Genomic DNA, 24,888 nt, shown 5'->3' with positions numbered 1-24,888 from the left:
TTAATGTTCACATTTACTGTACAAATTTTTATTTATCCAACAGTTAAATTTTTTTATTCTTCAGTGTTATATGCAATCAACAGTATTGATAACATGTAAGATTACATAATGTGTACAAATTTTTTCTATAGTAAAATCTCTGTGAAAATAATTATTATAAATTAGAATAAAATATTTAAAAATATAAAAAGGCGAAAACAAATTTACAGTTGGTAATCTTTGAAGTTTCGTAACCTTGGTTGAGAGTTTACTGCCGCGCATGCGCATGGACACGCAGCCACGCGATAACTGTCTGAAAGCAGTGAATCGTTGTTGAAATGTTCTCGGCCGGTCTATGCGTTTTCCGTTAACGTTGGAAAAAAGCGCGAAAAAGCTCCACAAATTTTTATCTTTGTACTGATTTTTTACGACAGCAATAAATAGTATCTTATTTAATTGTTAATAAAAATGGTTCGTTCAATGAGATTGCCTCTTGGTTCGCAATGTGTCAAATATTTGCTCTTCGTGTTCAATCTACTCTTCGTTGTAAGTAATTTTTATTTTTTTTTACATAGTGTGCGTATTTGTATTGATTTTTTAAAGGTATGCGTATATTCGTGTATACAGATTTAGGGAGTATAAATACATATGCCAGGAATGTTTTCGTTTCATTGTACCTTTAATGCGCGAGAAAACAATTTTTTTTAAATTTATTATTTAACCATTTTTAATTGTGTATTTATGTATTTAGAAGAACAATCACGTTTCTATGATAATTTGGGAATTATCTTTGAGTAGCTCAGTATGTTTTATCTAAAATTTCTATTAATTCTATTTAAATTGTTTTTAAAGGAACATATACTAACTTGATTTGCGTTTTACATGCTTTCATAACTTGTCGCAATTGATAAGTTTCGAACTAATTTAACGATACTTCGTTGAGTTCAGTAGTTGGAAGTTTCGTAAACTGAACGTTTTACTAACCTCAGTATAACCTAAATATCGATACGAATATTTTAATATAGTTTTATTGTTACTGCCAGAACGATTTATACTTGAGATTAATGAAAATATAGATACAAATATAAATTTAACCACTGACAGATGTTTGATCTGGTAAAATGATCCATTTGCGACCGTAGATCATGCGATGCGTCATACTTCATCCGATATATCGATACACGTTATATGCATGCGTACGCATTTACATCTTGTTTTCCTCTTAAGTTACGGAAAGATGTCTGACATAAATACACCGCAGACATATCGTATATATGTATACACACGAGTAATTGATATAATATGAGAATCGTTAACAGATTATTTTTAACAACCTTTCCTAATTACATATTATTTTATATCACGGAAAAACACAATGTACACGTGGTATCAATTTTGTCTTCTTGCAAGTGTTTATTGCGTTCATTTTAATGAAGCAATCTTAAATGCACTTTAACGTCATGCTATCTTATAGTTCATGGAACAAAATATTACAAATTAAATAGATGTCGCGTTTACATCTTTATTTGAGGTGTTTCTCTGGATCCTTTTTTCTATGTTATTGAGAATTCTGAACAAAGGAATATTATAAGTTGTGGAAGTACACTGAAATTTGAGAAATAATTATTAATTGATTTTCTTTATATTAAAGTATGTTGTACGTTCAATGTTTAATAAAAAAAAGGTGAAAACTTACAATGATATTCTATGTGTATCAGTGGATGAATTGTGGAATAAAACAGATTGAACTTTTGACGTTAAAAAAATTAATTCGCTGCGGACAGGATTCGAACCTGCGCGGGTAGAACACCCAATGGATTTCAAATCCATCTCCTTAACCGCTCGGACACCGCAGCTGTTGAAATTTGGTGCGCATTTTTAGTGATATTTAATTCATGACCCGTTTGACTATTTATTTATGCGTATATGCACTTTCGTACATTGCTATATCAATATTCACTGTTAAGTATTAACAACTATTTTTCATTTCGGTGAATACAATATTTTAAATTTGAAAAATTGTAACATTTAATTAAGTTCTTTTTACACGTGTAAATGTTTATAGAATTCTCGAACAATATTTGTAATAATGTAGAAAAGTTTGCTAAGAGGTAAGCAATGTCATGATTTTTACATTTAAGTTACAAATTCTTCATTTAAGCTCTTTTTCATATTATTAAATGTGAAATAGATGTCACAGGATAAATTGTTAATAACAAAATTGAATATACTTTGAGATAGAAAAAATAAAATATATATCACAAATGAAAGTTGAAAGAATATTACACAGGAATAAATAGAAAGAGGAAAAATTATATTATTTTTTTAATCCAACCTAATTTGTTAAACATTTGTGTAATTAGTATATTTTCTATTTTTTATCTTGTATTAAATGCAAGAAAGTAAATAATACTGGAATGAAACCATTAATAGTGGAAACGGAATTATATTTTTCTCTTATTCTTATTATGCTGCAAACTTACTATTATCTTATAAACTTTATAATAAAAAATTGTATTTTTCACACAATTTCTAGAACACAGTTTTATTTAGTTTCCCGTAGATATGTAACCTCCGTTTTAGCCCCATTCTCGCCGACAGTAATTGAATTTCGAGAACTTTTAATCTCATTTCCGATAGATCCAATTTGCTATGTAAACTCGATTGGGAACAACGATCTAAAGTAAGAAATTAGTATTTCTTACTTTAAATTTTGTATTTACTAGAAATAAAGTGGAATCGCCTTTAATTCACTAAACTGTCATAATTGGAGCCGCACACAATGTAGAATTTTGTCCTAAGTTATGTTTTGAATATACTTTCGTAATTATTTGGTAACATTTATAAAATTATTTTTAATATTTAGACTTCCATAAATGGCGTTTTAATGAAATTTGAAAAAAAGGAAATTGATGGTAAAAACAGGGAATGGAAAAGTTCCGAAAATAACTGTTTGAAACTGTTATATCGGTTTTGAAACGGTTCTATAATTTTTATTTTTCGGTTTTTCATTTCGATTCTTCATAACTACTTTATGAACCGAAACCGATGTCATAACGATTTTCAATCTCTGGATAGAAATAAAAGTCTTATGACAAAAAGTGGTACAGACTACGCAAGAATGCTAGTATAGTTGTATAATTTTATCTATTACACATTTGTTTTATTTATTTATTTTTTGAGTCAAACGTACGAGATAAAAATATTTATTGTATCTTCATATTGTTCCAATGACTATTACAATGAAAAGTATTTTGAAAAAAGCAATCCCTTACGGTTAAAACAAATATAAAATCAGTGTTCAATTTTGGTAGTTGTGAACATAAAAATTCGACTTTGAAAATCTGTATTTTCTACACAAATGTTTTATGTAACTTTTCCTCCTATTTTTATATGCACATATTATATTTCAATTGCAAATATGCATAATAATAATTCTTTCAAGTTGGTGGTAGTACAATAGAAAAAATATTTTCCCAGTTATAGAATTTTTAAGTTAATGAAATAAAAATATTATTAATCTCGTAATTTATATGTATTATAAATTCAGAAAATCTACAATCTAATAATAATGATAATTTATCTTGCAATTTGATTTGAACGAAGTAACATATATGTCATTCTTGGTATGTCGGAAATTAAGGAGTACAATTATCGAATCGATAATCGCGATTCTTATTTTCGTTGTTCCAAAGTCAGTGGATTAGTTTCTATATTCCACGATTTATTATTAAAGAAGGGATATAAAGAAAAACCCGAAGTCCAGATGTTATTGTAATGACTTGTTATGACGCGAAAATTGGAACACTGCTTTATGCGAAAATAGCAGCAAAATATTTATTTAAAGTTGACGAAAAAAACAATTATTATCTGACAATTGTTATTTCAACCTTTGTAATTATTAGGCTCGTGAACTTTTTCTTCTCCATTGAAAGAATGAAACAAAGAAGAACGATAATATTCATACAATATAATCGCTATTTGTCATTTAAATATAGATTTGAATAATGTAGTTTTTAGCGTAAAAGAAACTATAAGAGATCGTAAATAAACTTCTTAATTACGAAGATGCGAATAATACTATCATAACATGTGATGCATTTGCTGCGAGAAAATGGAATAAAATTTACAAACGCAGGTGCATCAATACGTCGCTCTAAAGTTGATTCAAGCAAATCCTATTTGAAACAAAGAAAAAATGACAGTGTGAAATAACGAATCACTTTAACTACTTCCTCATTTTTCTTTCAGAAATAACACGAGTAAAGTAATTTACTTTGAAAGGTCGAATTGAAAGAACCGAGCATTACTAAAAAAGATTTTGCAGTAGGACCTTATAAAAAATCATACAAGAGTAAAAAATTGTCTTAGTTCGTTTGAATTAAAAATAATTATTTTGTTGGGTATTTTCAGTCATATTTTCCTGTCCGTTCTGATTTTGTTTAGAATTTTTTTTAAACTTTTCTGTAATGTAAAGGATTCAATTTTAGACTATTTTTCTATTCGGAGTACTTTGAAATCGCGTTTACGTATGATTGTGTAATTTTAATATCTTATTTCTTCCAAATGTCTTCTATAATATTATTAGTTGATTGAAGAATCGTGTTAATCGTTTTGAGGCAAGTGCATATCGCCATAAAATTTGAAGCATTCCCAAACTTTTTACGTTTCGGTAATATCGTCTAAATTTTGTATGAAAATGTTTAAATAATCAACGTTGTCTTTAATAAACTCGACGTTTCTTTAACCTATTATAGATCTGTTTTCATGATCAAGGATGAGATTCAAATTTTCTACTTAAAAGTCTTAATTTTATCAATATTACATTATACAATTTTATCATCTACGGGAAAGTAACTTGTTTCCAGGAATTAAAATTTTTATCGAAATATTCTCTTGCAACGTCCAATCTTCTTCCTGCATTTCTGTCGTTGATAAGTGTCTTGTCATGGTATGATGCATTTAAACGAAAATTATAATTCCGTAATACTGTTTTCACTGTTTCAGAATTAATAATTTATCATGAATGTTTTTCTATCTCACTTGTTAGTTTAGAGGCGTTAAACTTTCAGTGGTTTTTCATTTTTGTTCATGCGCCTTTCATCATGAACGTTTAACTTGTTATTTAATCCTGTTTTTGATTTAATTAGTATTCTATTTTTCGTCTGATAACGTTTTATTATATGCATATGGGGCAGTTGTGATAATTCAGTCAATATTTTTGCAGTTCGCGATAACTTCCACCATTTTTTCACTTTATCGCTGTTCCGCTGTTGTTTACTTCATCTTCATTATTTTTTCACTTTTCATTTCGGCTCTTGAATTTGAACACTGCATAATGCTTGCTGCTAAAGGAACACCGTGTAGCCTTTCTGTATTTGGAATTCGGCGGTTGTTTTCAGGGATTCCTCTTGAGGGATACCAGGAAAACATGCTGGATGATTTTAGCTGCGAGATATTTTTCAGACTGACAAGTCATAATCTATACTTGTCGTTTCTACATTTGAAAAGATTCATTTCTTTTAATATTATGAAAAAATATATATGTCCATAATTATGAAAGTGGTCTAAGTCATACATTTTTTTTTGTTTTAATTTAGTTTAAAATAATGTGATATGAAATAATTGATGAACTCATTTTTTTTTTCAATTTTTGACTTAGACCACTTTCATAATTACAGGCACATATGTATAATTCCTGATCAAAACATTAGAACCACCCATAGCTTTCTGGCGGTAATCGTGAAAGTGAAAGGTCAAAATGTAATTATTATAACGGCAATTGTTCTTGTGAATAGTTGTAAAACAACAGTTGATGTTATTATAATATACCGTATTTGTCAAATAATTCACGACATCCAGTTTCGCACTGAGAACACGTGTGAATGAGATTAGTCATTTCAGTTCAGAGGGTTAAGTCTCGAAATTGTTCCCGTTGTGTTGTTTAAATACCTGTTGCATAATTATGGCAAAAAATTGCAATGTCGTACGCATATTACAGCAGAAAATCACATTTTTAAAATTTTCTGGCATAATTTATGGTACGAATACATACCTGGAAGCTGCTATTTTTAAGATGATACAGATAAAGCGCTGTTTCCATGTATCAACGAAGTAACAGTAGAATTAAAGACTTAAAAATTAATTTATTGCTATAAACTTTCGACTAATACGCGCGCTTCGTGTGTTCTGGTTTCAAAAATAACGATTGATTACTTACTGCAGACCTGAATATCTCGGACCAGAATACGAATTCGTTAAAGAATCGGATCTGATCACAGAAGCCGAAATTTATTTATTTGAAATTGTGAAAGTGAATATTTTTGATTTCAGATAACGGGGGTAATTTTATTGTCCAGTGGCGTGGTAATTCGCGGAGTTTACCAAGGCTACCAACAGTTTCTGGACAATAAGTTCCTATCAGTGCCATCGTTCCTCATCGCGATTGGGGCAATTATTTTCTTCATCGCCTTTTTCGGATGTTGCGGCGCCGTCCGTGAAAACTATTGCATGATAATCACGGTAATGTATCAAATCTTCTAAACTAAAACAAATCATTGAGTTCCTAAATATAACGCTGTATCTTATAACTTTGAATAACAATGTCTATGGGATTAATTTCATTTTCTTTAAGTAAAATGTGGGATTTAAGTAGAATACGGGAGAAAATGTGGGAACAAACATGTGGCGCTCGCAGCGAACATGTTAAACTAAATAATAAAACGAAAATAATAAAACGAAACCTTTACTTTTTCCTTATTTTATCGCGCGAGGGCAGGTAAAACCGTACAGGTGAGGCAAATCGGATCGTCTTCTCTTCGACAGTAAAAAAAATAAAAGTACTTTCACCTTAGTAATAGAAAGTAAACAAGAATTTTTAAACCTCCCTCTTGCAACTTAGAAATAAGAAATGAGTGAACAACAATGTTTTGTATATTGTGCATAGAAAACTAAGTAATTGTAAAAATATATTTATGATCGAGTAACTAATAGATTATCAGACGCATGTGAAGTTGAATCCTTCTTTTATTATTTTATAATATACATTTTTATTTTTCAGGTTTTCAATCCTTTATGTATTTTTAACATAAAGTTATCACCAACATTTACTTATTGAACAGATGAATTTATTTATTACAAAACGAATTGTAATTGCACGGTTTGTTTGTATATTTTGTTTGTTTTTTTTGTTTATAGTTTACCTCTTTGCTGGTCCTTGTTTTCATTTTGGAGCTCGCAGGTGGTATTTCTGGATACGTTTTGAGAGCCAGGGCATCGACGATTATTAAACACAGAATGAATGATATGATGGTCGCGTACCCCAATAATACAGAAGTATCGGAAGTTTGGGACGAGATGCAACGCAAAGTAATATATTTCGCTTTTTTATTTACTGCTTTCTGATGAAAACGGACATTTTACTTTCTAATGAAAATTAACCTTCATGCACCCGTTAAAAAAATCACAGCAAAAATCTGTTTTAAGATTGCACTTGAGTTAAAAAGTATGAATGAAGAATTTTTTTTTTGTTTTTTATAAAGGATATATTTAATATTGTAGTTGCTTTCTAGCAGACCTTCGAATCACTTCCCTCGCGACATGTCACACAGGTAGTACAACCCTAATTATTTCACTATTGATTTTTACCATCTGGGTAATTATCAACCAAGATACACACGGCCTATCCATAAACCCCTGAACGACAGATGTTTCAGCCGTACTGCGAACCATGAACGTGGGTCATTTAGATTACTGATACGAATTTAACGTGCAATAACAAACGAAAATCGTTGGCTTGCATTTTAAACATTTTTATTTGACCATGGTTTTAGTTCACGATGCTATTCTCAGTTCAATATTAATTTATACCTTACTTATTTTGGAATTATGAAAGCGTTATAATTCTAAGGTATGTATCGTTTTCATTAAAATAAGAAGTAGACTTTTAGTGAATTTATATTTAGAATACGAAATTTTGACGAAGAATTTCCACTCTATCAATTTATTTAGATGAAGCTTGTTTGTTTTATTATGGAACATCTTACATACATTACAATATAATGTTTCGACATTATCGGTCGCTTTAACCGTTCAACTAGTCACCTTTACTTTCAGTAACCTTTCTCCAACGTAATATAATTACATAGTACCTCCGCGCTTGAAGGTAATAAACTCATATCTCTTAAAGCACCTGTTAGAAATAAAAAGCAACGTTTAATGGAAATTAATTAGCGCGGAACGCGTATTTTTTGGTGCAGGGAATTTTCTTGTTGAATTATTAATTGAAGAAATAGAACTGTTCAAATTCGAGTTTAAAGGATATGAAAGAATAGTGTTAGATTTTCAAGTTTATGGTTTTGAGTGAAGAGAATAATCAATTTTATTCTTTTTTCATTACAAATGTTGAACGAAGACACAGTAATAAAGTATAAATAAATCAAGTTATAAAGTAATTCTAAGCATTCTTACGGAAATGCCTTTTGGCGTAAAATTGACTTAGAGAAGAAAAAAATATTAAGCTCTTCCGTTTTTGTTATTTCTTTTCTTCTCTTAAGTGTTCAGTTGTTCTTTTTCTCATAAATTCTGCAAATGTTGTTCTTCTCTTTCTCCCAATATCTATCCCTCCTATATTATATTATATATTATATTATATTTATATTATATTGTATTATATTAAATATTATATATAATAATAATATATATATAATATTAAAAAATATATATAAATTATATAAATTTGTTTAGTTCAACTGTTGCGGAACCGATAGTCCGTTTGACTGGAAAGACATTATCAGTCCTCTTCCTCCTTCGTGCTGCTTACCTGAAGAGGGGAAGCATACGGATACGACAAATTGTACCCTTACATCACCGACTCTACACCACAATGGCTGTTACCAGAGTCTCCTGTCTTTAATCGCGTCTCATGCTCTACAACTCGGTGGCATTGGTATTGGTATTGCTATTGTTCAGGTAATTCGTTCATCTATTCAAAGGGACACTACCTCTTCAAATAAAACATTGATGTTTCCAAATAGAAATTCTCATTTATTTTTATTTTTAATGTTTTTTTAATGATTTATATTCGAATTACAGTAGAACTCCCCTCCCCCTATATCACGATTAAAATATTATTCTTATGGAAAATTTCACTTTCGTAGTTATTTCTCGACGATTTTTTAATCGCGTTATAGGGGGCCCTACTGTATATGTATCACATTTAATTTAAAAAAGAAAACTTTGCTATCACTATTATTAATTCGATATTATTATGAATTCTTTTTCAGGCAATCGGAATCTGGTTTTCGAGTTACTTGGCACGATCGATTAAAAATAGTTACGAAACCGTGTAAGATTTTTAATGAACTTGAAGATCATCCACACATCAAGCATAAATAAGTGGAATGGCGTCGCTCCTAAAATTTGAAAAGTAATTGTCCCAAATCGTGTACAGTTACAAAATATTATACATCAGGAGTAATAGGTTTTATATCACTAAACAACAGATATACGAAACGTGGATCTTTTAATCCATAGAATACGTTAAAATGTATGTAACGTTGAAATCATCAGTTTTCCTAAAATAAAATATAAAGGACCCATGTTTTTTTTCCGTTGGAAAGAGAAGCTGACAAAGAGTTTTCGTTCAGGAGAGTCTCAATTGAATAAATAATGTAAAATCTATTTGTGACGTTTTGTAAGAAAAATTATACTCTTTGAAAAATGTATAAAATATTACATTACCATAGTTATGCCATTGTCATTTTTCTCATTTCCTATTCAGCAATATTTTGTCGTTCGTCTTTAGAAAAGCTATTCTAACATATATGAAGTTTTTTTGATGGATTTCAACATTTTCATAATTAAACTCTTAAGCAAACGTGTAAAAGTAAGATAATATTTTATTGATGTACATTATTACTAAAGCGTTTCTTATTTACAAGATTAATATATCTATCAGCATTTATCATTTTCATTCAAATTTTACAGAACTCTGTACGTGTTACAGAACAAAATTTTTAACTATCAGCTAGTACACATATTTTGTAGTAATTTTCATTAAAGATACTCCTCATCCTGATCGCAGTCTTCGCTCGTTGTGTGAAATGATCGAACATTTGCCCATTTTTGTCAGCCGTTTCGATCCGACTAAAGGTAATGCAACAAGACTTCTACATAAAACCAGTAAAACACATCGAATTGAGGGAACTTTGTACTCTGCATGCAAACTATTGTCTCATGTGAACGACAACATTGTAGTGGGAGAAAATTCTTAATTTGTAATACAGTTTACCGCGGTTTGTAATACTTACCCGTAATTCATACTTACCTATGAATAATAAACGTGTGCTGAATTACCCACACGATGATACACGTGAGTCATATTCTGTATGTTTTTCACGCATGGAAGTAGCAACCGGTCGATTTGCCAGTGCCGACTATTTCGAGGCCCCGAGTGGTAGTAAGATGATGTCCGTTGAGAAATAAATGTTTCAATAACATTCTGTATTTGGTATATTAAAGGGATATTCCCGTTTGTAGAGATCGTTTTTCGCCGTTGTTTAAGTTATTGTTTTTAAATCTAATCGTAATTTATTTAATATTTTAACAATATTTATTTTAACTAAATGTTTCATAACTTGATTAATACGTTAACGAGTTTACTGAAATTCTGGATTTCTAATTTTACGATTAAATTTGAAAGCAATAAAGTTAGAAATTCAGAATTCTAACAAACTTGTTAACTTGTTAACAAAGTTATAAAATATTTAATGGAATATAATTCGTTTTATTTAGCTGTCGTCATATCTGAATAATGAAAGAATTAATTCTTATATATATATAATAGAAAATAGAAGTTATTAAAAAATGATTTCCTCAAACAAGAATAATCTCGTAGCACGTTAAAGGTGCGGTTCTATTTGTTTTGTTTTACATTCGGGCAATACATAAATTAAAAAATTGCGCTTGTATTTAAGCGAAGCATAACAGAACAAGTCTTTTTTGTTTGGAATGCTTTAATGAAATTCAATGACATGAACACATTTTTAATATCAAATTTGATACTTTCGGTTTCTAGAGATCGATTTTACTGTTTGATGATCCTTCATTAATTTGATAATAATCAAATTTATTAAGAATTACAATATTCTAAGAACGTCGATGAGATATCCTCAACAATGAAATGATTAGATAAGATATTTTTCTGATAAGTATCTCGAAATAAACAATATGTGTCTGTATAATACAATATAATGTATAGTATCATATCCTCTAATTTTCGTATTAACAATTCTATAAAAATGTATGAACCTGAATCATCATATTTTAAGCATTTATTATAAAAATAGAAACCTATTTAGAAAGCTAAAAATGATGAGTGAGATAGCGAATAAACACTAATATTTATAAACTGTAATTTGTCCATTTCAATCAAAATTTATACTAAATTGGTCAATAATATAATACATTCTCCAATTATTTCTAAAACAACACAAGTCCACAGTTTTACAAGACTTTTCACGCAATAGCCAGTTATCTAATATTATTATAAATATGTACATAATGAAAGCATATGTGTTCTCAACATTCACAGCAAAAATAATCAAGATACACATTATACAAAGATATAAAAAAAAAGATTAATTTTCTCGGAATATTAGTTACTATTAATTACTGGACTTGTGCTGTTTTGGAATTCATGGTTTCAATTGTCATTCGTTGTGCCGCTGAAATACCGTTGGTTATCGAGGAAAAGACAGTAGAAATAGGAAAAAGAATTTCGTAAAAATACATAACTCAGCTACGTTACGTGTGTCGTCGGTATGTGTGCGTCTTTATCAGTAGATAATGCGATATATCGAATCGGAGTTTAGGTGTTTTCCACGTTCAGTCGGTTCTTCCTCGCGGCGCGTGAGAGAGAAGGAGCAGTGTGGTTCTGTAGTGCACCTGCGTGCAAGAGGATTCCGAACGAACGTGCACCAAAATGGCTGCCACGCACCTCGATGTTGGCCTACGTTGCATCAAGTATCTGCTATGCGCAGTTAACTCCCTTTTTGTGGTCTGTAGCCGTGTATCTTAATATTTCTTTCGTTTCTTTTACTTCCATGCTTCCACGACTACGCGCTTCATTTTTTACATACGCCATTTTTTCCTTCAAACATTCGAATTCATCAGCGAACGTTTACATTCACCGTACTTCGGTCGCGGTTCGTTACAATACACGTTCAATCAATCGTAATTCCTTACGAATCTGATCGCGAACGAATTCTTTTCCAGGGCACTCGCGTCGGTGTGAATTTATGAAATTCCCTGACACGATAGATCGTGAAATCCTTCCGTTGAAATTACGCCGTGAGCAGTCTCGTCGATCGATACTCGTATCAAGATAACGCTACCTACGTGTGACTAATAACCAAAGTTCAATATTCTCAATCGACTATGCACACTATTCGATTTGGCATTCGGTTCTCCGAAATGCCTGAAGAAGAAACGTGTATTTTTATATACGACTGCGTTAATTGCTGTTTACGAAGCCGTAATAAGTAGGTTGCTCGTAATATCAGTTAGTCATTCTTTCGAAAAAACTGCTTTCAAATCTTCCTCTTAAACCTGTTTCATGCATTGCATTAAGAAGTCGCTGGTTGTAATAATTGATTATTTATGCTTCTCTTTTTTCGTTATTATTTCTTCGGGATAGATCCATATTTATGAGAAATTATGGTTTGCTTGGAACTTCTGGTCGAGCAACGCTGCATTTGTCACTTCCGTTACTCGTAATCAGTTGGTTTATTTGTTTCCGCTGTATATATATAGTACTGTAATGTATATATAGCACTTATAGTATGTAGTATATACATATATCATATACAGTATATACTTTTACGACGTTCCTTCAATTTTACGTGATCGTAGATGTGACTCGAGGTCGAGCAATACAAACATACGGCCGAGCGATTGTTGTTCGAGTACAATGACTCGTCACAGGTATATACAACGATGCTCATACAAGTAGACCTCGCAACGTATTTACAAGATTCGTGAAACATCTCATTTCAACGGATAAATGTACAGATAAGAGGCAGATAAACGCGCCTATTTACCGAGCGATAAATGGATGTCCTGTACAGGAACGCATACGTGGTTATACCATTACGTAGACATACTTGTACTTATGATTACATTGTTATAAATGGAAATGAATTCATGTATGTAAATAATAGATTTACGGAACCTGTTAATTTGACGAATACTCGATTTTGTGGTCGTTACTAGTAAAGGTTCTGACGAAGGTTTTAGACAATTCTGATCGATGCAACTATGGGAATATTTACGTATCTATTGTTGGGATCTGCCTTGATGTCTGGCGGTAAATCTAGTGTTAATATTATAAAACTATTGAATAGTTAGAGTGACTTATTTATATTTGCTTATAAATTGGATATAAAAATTATAAGAGTACATTTCTTGACACTCGAAGTGTCTCTTATTGTTGTATTCATACAAAATCAGGAATTTATTTTATAATTCTTCATAAAAGCATTTTCATAATTCAAATAATAGTAAATGAAATTTTTCAATCAAAAATTAGAATTTTTAAAACTATAGTAGAATATAGTAGAATTTCTATAGTAGAATTTTTAAAAATATAGTAGATTATTACAATACAGTAAATAAATCTTTCAATTATCGTTTGTCATTCGCGCTGGAAACATAAAACAAAGGTGTTAAAAAAGTACGTGATTTGAATAATGTATATATTCATTTAATGATAAATTTCAAGTTAATCTCATTACATAATGGAAACATTTCTTGTAAAGATCATGTCATCACACGACATTTTAAACGGTTCTTATTTTAGCACACCGTATAAAATTATCTTTACGTCTGAATGCATTCTGTGCTTCAGCTTATCGTTTTATCGTTTAACCGCTTAATTGCATTACCTAGTCATTCCGGTTTAACATGTAGGCGTACAGCCATAAAACAAAGTAATTAAAAACTGACGCAAAAAGAAGACGAATAACGCAAGAAACTTCTACGAATAATCGTAGAATCGATTAAAGTGAACAAAATTGATTCACAAAATGTAAAAACACTGAGATTTTGTTTTTACAAACATCTTATTTCGGAATTTACGGAAACAAAACAATAGAAGACAATGGGGCGTAATTGTTCACTCGCAACGATAATATCCTGAGATCTAGAGTAAGCGAAGATGGCCGGGATAGTGAGACTCTAGAGTGCTCTAGACTCTAATCCACGAAATATGGATCAACAAAAAATCATAAGTTTACAGTCTTTATAAGATTGCGACTAAAAGACTCATTAACACCACTATAAATATAAGTTAAATATACTATTAATTGATATGCAGCCCACAAAACCCCTTTTCTTTCAATGAATACATTCTAAACGGTACAATTGAGGGAAGAAAGCAAAAGGGAGAACAAAATATGGAAAAACAAGATTTTTATTAATCCCTTTGATACCAATGGACCAATTTATCGGCTCCGAATGTTTACGCGGAAACTGCTGCGGGTAATTGTATCGGCCTCATTTGTTTACGTTCAAAATATCGACCAATAGCATTGAAGCAGTTACATAATACTCGTTATGATCAGTTATTGCACCTTAGTTTATAAACACATAACAAAGTTCGTACCTACATTATGAATATATATCTGAGTAATTGTTTTCCCAATAATTTATCATTTCTGTGTAAGAGAGAGCTAGCCATACAGAATCTTTGCCTAATGCTTTTAACCGCTAGATCGTTTAGCGATTAACTGTCACTCATTTTATTTGAGTACCATAGTTTACAATAGAGAAGAAGAAAATATACATACAACTAAATAACACCTTCGGGAACGAATTTGTTTCTTTTCGGACAGGTAGAGATGATTTTAGTTTAACACTAGAACTGCCAGACGGATCGAAATGACCTATTCTTAATCTCTTCTTTTTGCAATTATTAAAAAGATAACAGATGCTTTTTTGTGAAACTACTTAACTACTTGAGAAATTGATTTATCAATACGTAAACTGAATTGTAGATCAATTGAAGTACTTACTTATCAATAGATCTACTCTTGGAGTGTCTACGAAGAAATTTCCAAAAGTCAAATTGACTGCTCGGTAGTTCTAGTGTTAATTTATATTGTTTGAATAGATAACAATTGAACAACATAAAGTTGGACGAAGAAAATGATGAGAAACATATGGAGACAAAGAAGCGTGCACCGTTGGGCTTTAACCCCTTGCCCTATGATTTCTTTCTCAACTATGATCGATACGGCTACTTTGTCATTAATAATTTACTGGAAGAAAGAGAAGAATTCTAGGTATATTCTGTGTACACGTTAGCTTTAAAATATAATAATTTCATTTCAGTTCAGTTCACCGAAAATTTGAAATGATGTTATAAGGCAAGGGGTTAATATTAAATGGAAATTAAATGTATTCATACGTATTTTCCAGTATCCTTGAAAAAACTCACGAAGTAAACTATTCAAAACCTTTATCCTTCAATTAAACTACTCTTAAATAAAATACTTCATAATAAGAACAGTTTCTGTAGTTTGTCCTTTTCGTTCTTCTGGGGAATTCCAGGTGAAGTGACCGGATCATATTTAAATTCTTAATTAAATACCTATACTTTCAATTGTTTCTATCGATATACTGAATCTTGTACAAATACCGATTTAACTTTGAATTCTTTATCTTTAAGTTCTAACTTCGAATAACAATATTTACGTTTACACCCCTTAACCACAGAATTTTTTCGCGCGAGTCAACACTGCAACGCGGAGCTTTTCTCCGAAATATTTTACAATTTAACGCACTTTAATTCAACTCTTTTCTTCCCTTAAGTTTATTGTGTTTTTGTACAATATAATTAGTTTCCTAACAAAAAAGAATGTTTATATTTAATAAACATAATAAAAAAAGGAAGTAATAAACAATACATAGAAATTTTTGCGAATACAATATATAGCGACTATCGCAGTTAAGGGATTAAACAACAATGAAATTATTTTCTGTGACGTAGTAAAATTGTTCTTCTTTAGTGGCATCTTAAATACTATGTCTGCATATATTATATCATTCAAATAGCAGAGGAGAAAAGGAGAACAATAAATGCGGTCGAGGCCGACGGTGACGATAACCGCAGCAACGTCGATTTTTCCTGCTGGCCGAAGAGGATAGGTAACGAGAATAACCATACTCGGCCCTGAGATTCAACAAGTTAGGTCAACCCTCGATATGGACGTGGATCATAGCTCTACGGTATTGTTCGGACGGTCAGCAGGATCGATATCGGCTGGGCGAGGTCGACCCCGATGAATTATTACCGTGCAGATTATTACGGTTTGCAACGCCGCAACTCATCGATGTCTTCCACTTCTTCACTCGTCCTTTATCTGCATGTCCATTGTTTTCTATCTGCATACGATTGTCAAAAAAGCCATCTATGAATTACCTATATAATATGTTACGGGCAGTATGATACAGCGGAGTTTATGCACAATCCCCTGGATTAGGTATAAACATAAACATAAAATGTTTATACCCAAATTTTAATTATAGGAAAACTTACTTTAATGTACAGATAAAGCATATATTTTTATCGCCTCAAATTGCATATAGCATTGATATTTTGCAATTCATCTGAAATTTAAATACATTTAAATAAACGTTAAAAAACATGTTTGTATGGCTTCAGTTGTTGCGTTTTATTTTCAAAATAGAAAATAATTCTGTGTTAATAAATAATGGATTTCTATAATGTGAATCGTAAAATTTATTGTAAAATTTTCATCGAATCAAGTCTTCGGAAGAGAAAATCGTATTGCGAATGGTTCGATTTATCAATTTAGATAAGAATTTCTAATCTTTTTAATACTAGTGACAAAGCACCACTGTCTTTCTATTATAGATATTTTAGTAGAATGACGAATATCATTTTCAAATGATCGATTTTGACAGGCTTCTTTATATATCATTGAATAAGATCTAAAAATTTTCAAACTTATTTATAACTTTTTACTTATTTAATTTCTTTTATATTTTATTCTACATTTGTTACATAAATATCTTATTTATTTTCATAAACGTTTTAATATTGCAGTTAACAGGGATGATGATAATATCCGTTGGAACTACAATTTATGCAGTTTATGAAGACTTTTCACATTTTCTTGATCCAAGATACTTTTCACCTGCAACTCTTCTGATCGTAGTTGGAATCCTCATCTTTGTAATAGCCTTTCTAGGATGCTGTGGTGCTCTTAGAGAAAGTACTTGCATGGTTCTTGTGGTAAGTGTTCTTCAATTTATTATAATAGTTAATATATAACTATAGTAAAAATATTTTTTAAAAACTAATTTCAAAAACATACTGTTACTTGAATTAATTTTTCATAATTTTCTTTGTCTTAAATTATTTATTAAAATGTTTTAATATAAAATCTTATACATTATACATTTAAGAACCTAGATATAATGGTACTGATAATAAAAACAACAATAATAATAATGATAATAATAATAATAAGTACACTTACAGTTTGCAGTATCTCTTTCCGTTGTTCTCATAATGGAGTTAGCTGCTGCAATTGCAGCTTATGCTCTTCAGGATGACATAAAGGACCTTCTAGCTGATAACATTAATGCTACCATGCACCAATATGGAAAGAATAAAGAAGCTGAAGATGCTATTGACTTTTTACAATCAAAGGTAATATTTTTTGGATTTATTAAAAAATAAAAATAATTCATCATAATCAATAGTTTGTATTTTCCAATATAAACAGAGTGACTATGAGTTGAAACATGTTTTAATATAAATCTACATGACTGAATAAAACTTTTTAATATTTTTACGGTGTGTAAGTACTATACAGTTATTAAATAATAATCCTTATATATTTTTTACAATTAAAGCTATACTGTTGCGGGTACAATGGATATCATGATTGGGAGGAAATTATGAAAGAAAATCAAATAAGTCTACCGAAATCTTGTCGACCTTGGTCAATTAGTGACGACATCGAATGTGGACCCGATTCTGGTATTGCATGTAATGTCTACTCAAGTGGATGTGTCAAACATCTTTCAAGTCTCATTAACAAAAGTGTCTTATACATTGGTACTGGAGCTGTGGCCATTGCTCTCATTCAGGTTAATATACAAATTCATACATATAATTTTTACCGTCTTTTTAAAAAAATGACCATAACAGAATAAGATTTAAGGAGAAGTTCAAAATTAATTTTTTTCAAAGATTATCATAAAATTTTATATGTATTTCTTCATTTGTTCAAGTTTGAAAATTAATAATCTTTTATTATTTTTCAGTTTACTGGAATAATGTTTGCCTGTATGTTAGGCAAAGCAATTAGAAGACAGAAAACAGAAAGAGAACGGCGTAGGTGGGAATTGAGAGAAAGTTTGGTTAATGGATATCAGCCATTAGGAAAGGCAGATCCTCTCACTACTTTCCCTGTAGTTTATATGTCTCCTGAACCTATAAAAAACGTCTAATTACTTTATTTTCCTTGTATATATTCAATTGAATATATTTTTGTTTAATCATTTGTTATAGACGTTATATTATATTGTATATTTAAACGTTACAAGTATTAATATTATTCTATCTATTTAGATTTTTCAAAAGTAAATAGTGGTAAATTTTTGACTTTTCATACGAAATTACGTTTAATATTTCATGCTTCACTTTTTATTTAAAAGTTTCAGTCGTTGATACGATTGTAAGAAAGGTATAGCCAGGTAAAGGAATAAATGTCCTTGAATTGAGACATAAGTGGTACATGGGACCAATCTATAGTTTACCATCAAAAGTTTATTACTAATTTTTAATTCTCTGTCTTACCAAGAGAGCAGTAACAGAAAAATAAAATTATCCATTTTTCTTTATTTTTTCTATTAATGTATATATCAAATATTTAATAGAATTAACCTTATTGTACATATTTCCTTACCTACCTACTGAAGTACATGTTAGGCAAGTAACTGTTTCCATTTTTTTTGTTATAAATCTCTATTACAAATTTCGTATTATAGTTCACTCAAATACATACATTATTACTTTTATTTTCATAGTAATATGTTATCTTAGTTTCTTCAGTTTTTTTCAATTTTATTCATACAATGTATGTACCTTAACTAAGAAAATACAAGCCGAAATTTTCTACATTTTTTTGTGTGAAAAACTAAATTATAATTTGGATTTTTACATTTCGTTTCCTAAATCAGTGATTTATGTGATTTTTACATTTCTATATTAGGAAAATTATATGTAAATTAAATAAATTAAATTAGTTTAATTAATGTGTTCTGAATTACCTACCGTATTCTCAAGGATGTTGTGGCTTAGTATATCAACTATGTAATTGTTGTTCACATTTTCGATATTTTTCGAATTATCCTTTCTTAACCACAATTCGTTTTCTTCTACATTAATTCAATTTTTTTCAGTTTCTACCCTCATGGCTATACCTTTTATGATGTAGACAATATATATAATAATATTGACTATTTTTTAATATTATTCAATGCAACATATTTAATTCAATATCTTAATATTTTATTATTACATACTTTATTAGAAAACATTTTTTCTAGTTTCACTGAAATATTGATGCCCTTTGTAAAAGTGTCTTAATTTCTTCATTTGTTGATGAATTATTTAAATAAGGAGGTGTGAGCTCACGATAAGCTAAACAAATTCGCCTAGAGTTTACATCTTCTCTCAAGACACAATGTTCCCATTTATACCTATAAAAAAATCTCAAGATTTAGTATTTGTTATACCAGCATAATAATTACCTGTACTTTATATTTTTTGTAATTTACTTCTTGTAAATTCTATATAGAATTAAACTGTTATCTGTATTTGCTATGGGTCGTCCCGTAAATTCGTGTCGCGATATGTTAACTTTTTACGTTATGTTTTGTAATCACAAGGCGATAGGCGGACTTGGATGAATAAATCTTTATACTTCAGTTTAGTCAGTAGAAAGAGTTTAAGAGTGAAACGTTGTGAAGTTATAAAAATTTTATATTTAATAAAATATTTTATATGGAAGAAAAATAAACGGCATGAACTTATGGGACAACTAATATTTATAATTCAAGATATGTTTATTTCAAATTATAAGAGTATATACTAAAGTAGTCCTTCATTAACTTATTGTTGGAACTTTATATTATATGTAAATATGCAAAATAAAATAAACAAATTTTAATAATTCTCAATAATGTTCTTTTATAATATTTAAACTAATAACAATTTTAATGAAAAATATCATCTAAAAATAAATGCCTATTATAATTATTTAGATTTATCTTTATGACAAAATAGTTGAAAAGTTCGAAAAAGCATTAGAACTTTTATCATTTGTAGCATATAAATAATTGTTTTACCTTGCAGCACCATAAAGAACCATAAGGGACCCTTCTGGCATTGGTAATCTGATAGTTATGTTATTAACAACACTATTTTCACTTGTTTCAATAAAGTTTGCATCATTACACAATGTTGTAGGATATTCAGCAATACTTTTCAAATTGTATTTTGTATCTGGTCCAAGGTACGGAGTCATTGTTAAAACTGAGTCACCCATTACATTCACAGTAACTATTCTTTCACCCCAAATCCAGCAATCATCAATATGTGGATCTATTGAAGCTCCTCGTAATGGATCATATTCTAAAGTACATTGCTCCACTGTTTGAAAAGTTTTAAGTATAGGCACTTCTGAGAACTTTTGTTGTACAAAATGTGTAGATTTTGGAAAGCCATTGAAAGAACCCAAACGAAGTTTTTTCTTCTTAAAATTGCACTTTGGACCAAAATTCTAAATTCATGAAATTGTGATGACATTATTTTTGTTTTATTTAATGTCAATTTAATATTGTAAATTACTAGCATTGTAATGTTTTAAGATCCAATAAATTATGTTAAAGCAAGTACACATTAGCTATAACATTATAAATACCTGTTTTCTTCTTCCACTTTGCGAAGCTTCCCAAGGTATATCATCAACTGCTTTTGTCAGTACATCAATCTCATTGGAATTTAAAAAATTCAGCTATATACAAAAAAAACAAATTTAATATTTGGTATATCATCACAAATTTTATAATTATTTAAAAGTAAGCTTTTTTATAAGCATGCCTCAGACAAGCAGTTGTTTCAAACTTTTAGGTATTTATTAATAAATCTCATCCCTCATTTAACTGTGTAGTAATTGATGAATAATTTAAACTACTTGAAATTCTTGACAAAGAAACACGTTTAAATGATTACGCAAAATTGATTGCAAGTAATAATTAAAAGTATTTATAAATAACTTGTTAAATTTTACATAAATACCTGTATATATACACCAGGAAATTCTATAGGTTTTCCATGATGATTTGGATGATTTTTATAAAGATTAGCATCCCATTCAGGATATGCTTGATCACAATGTGGGCAATAGGCATAAATAGAAGATTTCTACAATAAAGTACAATGTGTATTATTATTAACAACAATTCCTAAACTTTTATGAAAGGTATAAATTAAGTTGTATAAAATAAATTATATTTCAAGGAATCTTAATACGCAAAAAGATAACAATTGATAGTTAATAAAAAGTCGAATTTACTTATAATAATCCACACTATTCAAAGTGAAGAGAATAATTATACTACTGGACAAATTTAGTAGAGAATTCTAAGATAGAAAATACTGACTATATCACGAAGACTATGATTTTAATATTCTTTTCATACTTGTCAAATTTGACATATATGAATATACTTTTATTATATAAAACATAATTAATTGAGCCAGGAGAAAAAATCCTACTTCATAATAAAACTTTGACAGTGACTTAAATTTTATTTCTCATTTTATAATAATTTGTTATCAAAATTTATATTATTCTTTTAATATAAAAAACATAGTGCCCAAATATTTAATAAATTTTAACCTCTAACTGAAGTTTCAAGTCAGGTTTTACTATATCATATTCTTTTTCACATAGAAGACACGATCTTATTCCTTTGCAACCACAAGGTCGAACAGTTTCCATGTCTTAAAACAATTATTTAACAGTGCAATAAATAAAACAACTTCACAAGATCATTATCAGAGAATGAACCATAGACAAACAATAACACAATAAACAAGCCCTGTAACATTATTTACATAGTATTATCACAGACAACGTATAAAATAGACACTACATCAATATAAAATTTTGTCACGGCTGATATATCGACTTAGTCTGGTTTTGTATGACAGCGCTATAAGTGACAGGAATAAGAATCAAAAACAATGAAACATAGCCTTAAGTATTTACATATAGATCCTTGTTTTCCTTCGCCAGGACTAGTGGCGCCACCTATTACAAGAACGCTGAAATTTCTAGCCAAATGGTACCAAGTTGCCTCCACTAACTGGCGCAAACAGCAATTATCTCTATCCTTCTCGCACGTGAATCTTACCTTGTCTTACTCATTGCATTTCTTATAGAACACAACGATCCATTCAAAAATCGTTAATAACTTATTAACGACAATTCAAATCTGACTAACACTGATACTGAAGTGTTCCTAGAGGCCCAGTCTAATTTCTTCGGTTAGAAAAGTTCACCAATTATGTCTTTTAACTATGGAAATTAATTATTTCCCGAGACCACGTTCCAAAGTAATCTAGAACTCTTTGACCGGTGCTGAGTGTATAATTAATTTTCATAATTAATAGACGCAACCAGGGAACTTCTTTAACCGAGGAAATTAGACTGGACTTTTAACAACGTATTGGTATCAGTTTTAGTCACATTTGAGCTGTAATTAATGAGTTATTAGCAAATTTCGTATAAATTGATTGCGTTCTATAGGAAATGCAAGGTGTAAAACAAGGAAAGATATATACGTGCGAGAAGGACAAAGCTAGTTAGTTACTACGCCATCTATCAAAGAGAATCTAATACTATTTATCTAGAAAATTCAGCGTGCCTGCAAAAGGTGGCGCCATCACCAACTATCTCTATCCTTCTCGCACCCATACACCTCTCCTTGTCTCACTCATTACGTCCTTTACAGAAACCAATCAACCCATCAAAAAATTGTTAAAAACTCATTAATTACAACTCAGACATGACTGAAGCTAATATCGAAATATTACTAGCGATCCGTACTATTCTCTTCGATTACAAAAGTTCACCGATTACGCCCATTAACTATAAAAATTAATGATTGACTCAGCACTTATCAAAAAACTCTAGATTCCCACAGGACATCCAGTTAGAAAATAATTACTAAATAATTAACGCGACACAAAATCTTATCGAAAATGATATGCGAAAGTAAGTGAAGGTCCATTCTACGACCTGCAATTGCAAATGTTAATGACTCATTCGTGGGAGTCGTGTTATTAATGAATTTTCCATCGAACGCGCAGATCTTAGCGTCGGCCATTATGCGTCCTTCTCTATCTCCCGGCAGATACCTCCTTGGTAGTTATGCTTCGCGCATACGTACCAGGGACTGATGAGATGCTTTTTTAAAGTAGGTGGCACGGGGAACGCTGTCTCTGTCCTTGTCGCACAGTGACTCTGTCCTTGTTTCACACATTATAGGTATAGGGGAAAATTCTCCGAATTCCAGGCCGCTAGATGGCGCCACCATTCGGTAGTTATGTCCTTGTCGCACTCATTCGAACACAGGAAAACGCTCGATCTTGCCCTATGGAAATCACGTCGCTCGAACGGCCGCTATCACGCCTATGTGATACGAGGACCCCTTACTATCCGCAGCCGGCTGTACGCATTTATGTCAAGTCTCTCACGGGCAATGTGTTTAACGTGGACATTTTGTAAAATGGCTGGGACATTTTATATAATGCCCACGGTTAGGTCTTGGTTACAGTGCACCGGTCAGCTCTGTAATACCGAGTGTCACAATACTTTGTCTTGCTCCAATAAATGATCCTTATGATTAACACGTTGAATGCCATGGGGGTCACCGGTGCCCTCCGACCAAATTGAATTACTATAGTTCATCCAATGAAACGATGATTATATGAAAATATTTCTATATTACAAATAATGCTACATAATACAGCGACATTCAGCTAGATGAACGTAGAATAGTAATAATGCAATTCGATCAAATGATTTAATATTATATTTTCTCCATTCTATGTATTTTCTTCTGTGAAATCGTGCGGCGTTCAACGTGTTAAGGTGCAGAATATGCGAAAAGAAGAAAATACAGTATTAAACCATTCAATTTCACTGCGTTGTTATTACCGCAGGTTTGTTTTGCTGAATGTGACCGTATTAAGTAGCGTTCTTTACAATATAGGAATGGTTTTAATTAATCATCGTTTAAGGAAATTGCAGTAATCGAATTTGGGCGGGGGCCACCGGTGACCCACATGATATCAATATCATACGATATTGTCTCAATAAGAAACACATTTTTTAATTTACTTATCAGAGCGTTTCAGTTCATTGACCACCATCCTATAATAAGCATTCTGTATGATGACGGGACGTTTTATAGATTGACCGAAACTCGTTACGGGCATTTTGCGCAATACCATTTTACAGAATGTCCACGTTAAACACTTTGCCCCTAACAACTCTACCTGCGACCAATCCTGTCACTAAAGTGTCTTTTTGAGTGTATTAACCACTTGCTCTATGATTTATTTTTCAACTGTGATCGATACAACAACTTGGTCGGTAATTGTTTATTGAAGAAAGAGAAAAATTCTATGCATATTCTGTCTACGTTTGTTCTACGATATAATAATTGATAATAGAAGAACAATTTTTTGATTTGAATTCAAAGAAATCGAGCGATATTTATGTTTGGTAAATTCTATTT

At 30.6% G+C, this 24,888-nt stretch overlaps 3 protein-coding genes, 1 long non-coding RNA gene and 1 other non-coding gene across 6 annotated transcripts; 2 read left to right on the top strand and 3 right to left on the bottom strand.

The window, feature by feature from the left end:
- Positions 1-260: 260 nt before the first annotated feature.
- On the top strand, positions 261-9,724 carry LOC116433834 (CD63 antigen). The gene is made up of 5 exons (XM_031992379.2): positions 261-525; positions 6,313-6,501; positions 7,177-7,347; positions 8,725-8,949; positions 9,264-9,724. Exons 1-5 carry the CDS (start codon positions 448-450, stop codon positions 9,327-9,329), a joined length of 729 nt encoding a protein of 242 aa, XP_031848239.1. The 5' UTR covers positions 261-447; the 3' UTR covers positions 9,330-9,724.
- Positions 1,752-1,835, bottom strand: TRNAS-UGA (transfer RNA serine (anticodon UGA)). Its single transcript has one exon. It is a non-coding gene; the product is annotated as a tRNA-Ser (tRNA).
- Positions 9,579-13,104, bottom strand: LOC143175303 (uncharacterized). The gene is made up of 2 exons (XR_013000096.1): positions 12,226-13,104; positions 9,579-12,130 (listed from the first exon to the last, which is right to left on the bottom strand). It is a non-coding gene; the product is annotated as an uncharacterized LOC143175303 (long non-coding RNA).
- Positions 11,713-18,576, top strand: LOC116433833 (CD63 antigen-like). The gene is made up of 5 exons (XM_031992378.2): positions 11,713-12,037; positions 17,108-17,296; positions 17,546-17,716; positions 17,923-18,159; positions 18,337-18,576. Exons 1-5 carry the CDS (start codon positions 11,963-11,965, stop codon positions 18,520-18,522), a joined length of 858 nt encoding a protein of 285 aa, XP_031848238.1. The 5' UTR covers positions 11,713-11,962; the 3' UTR covers positions 18,523-18,576.
- LOC116433832 (alpha-ketoglutarate-dependent dioxygenase alkB homolog 4) lies at positions 17,107-22,242 on the bottom strand. Of its 2 annotated transcripts, XM_031992377.2 has the most exons (6): positions 21,981-22,242; positions 21,377-21,502; positions 21,000-21,092; positions 20,425-20,858; positions 19,600-19,776; positions 17,107-19,497 (listed from the first exon to the last, which is right to left on the bottom strand). In XM_031992377.2, exons 1-5 carry the CDS (start codon positions 22,080-22,082, stop codon positions 19,626-19,628), a joined length of 906 nt encoding a protein of 301 aa, XP_031848237.1. In that variant the 5' UTR covers positions 22,083-22,242; the 3' UTR covers positions 17,107-19,497; positions 19,600-19,625. The 2 variants fall into 2 exon arrangements, with proteins under 2 accessions (XP_031848237.1, XP_076230057.1); XM_076373942.1 differs by having other exon boundaries at positions 17,107-19,776.
- Between the last annotated feature and the right edge of the window lie 2,646 nt (positions 22,243-24,888).

Source organism: Nomia melanderi, chromosome 14 (genome assembly GCF_051020985.1).
Source record: "Nomia melanderi isolate GNS246 chromosome 14, iyNomMela1, whole genome shotgun sequence".
Lineage (NCBI taxonomy): Eukaryota > Metazoa > Arthropoda > Insecta > Hymenoptera > Halictidae > Nomia > Nomia melanderi.
The sequence above is the reverse complement of the archived record's forward strand: the minus strand, read 5'-3'. Positions and strand labels throughout refer to the sequence as shown.

What these genes read in the sequence shown, in the direction of transcription:
- LOC116433834 (XM_031992379.2), top strand. Translation starts at nt 448, where the DNA reads ATGGTTCGTTCAATGAGATTGCCTCTTGGTTCGCAATGTGTCAAATAT. An exon ending in ACTATTGCATGATAATCACG is followed by an intron (nt 6,502 to 7,176) that starts GTAATGTATCAA and finishes TTTTGTTTATAG; the next exon opens with TTTACCTCTTTGCTGGTCCT. An exon ending in TTGGTATTGCTATTGTTCAG is followed by an intron (nt 8,950 to 9,263) that starts GTAATTCGTTCA and finishes ATTCTTTTTCAG; the next exon opens with GCAATCGGAATCTGGTTTTC.
- LOC116433833 (XM_031992378.2), top strand. Translation starts at nt 11,963, where the DNA reads ATGGCTGCCACGCACCTCGATGTTGGCCTACGTTGCATCAAGTATCTG. An exon ending in GTACTTGCATGGTTCTTGTG is followed by an intron (nt 17,297 to 17,545) that starts GTAAGTGTTCTT and finishes GTACACTTACAG; the next exon opens with TTTGCAGTATCTCTTTCCGT. An exon ending in TGGCCATTGCTCTCATTCAG is followed by an intron (nt 18,160 to 18,336) that starts GTTAATATACAA and finishes ATTATTTTTCAG; the next exon opens with TTTACTGGAATAATGTTTGC.
- LOC116433832 (XM_076373942.1), bottom strand. Translation starts at nt 22,082, where the DNA reads ATGGAAACTGTTCGACCTTGTGGTTGCAAAGGAATAAGATCGTGTCTT. An exon ending in ACTTGAAACTTCAGTTAGAG is followed by an intron (nt 21,503 to 21,980) that starts GTTAAAATTTAT and finishes ACTTTATTGTAG; the next exon opens with AAATCTTCTATTTATGCCTA. An exon ending in AAAGTGGAAGAAGAAAACAG is followed by an intron (nt 20,859 to 20,999) that starts GTATTTATAATG and finishes TCATGAATTTAG; the next exon opens with AATTTTGGTCCAAAGTGCAA.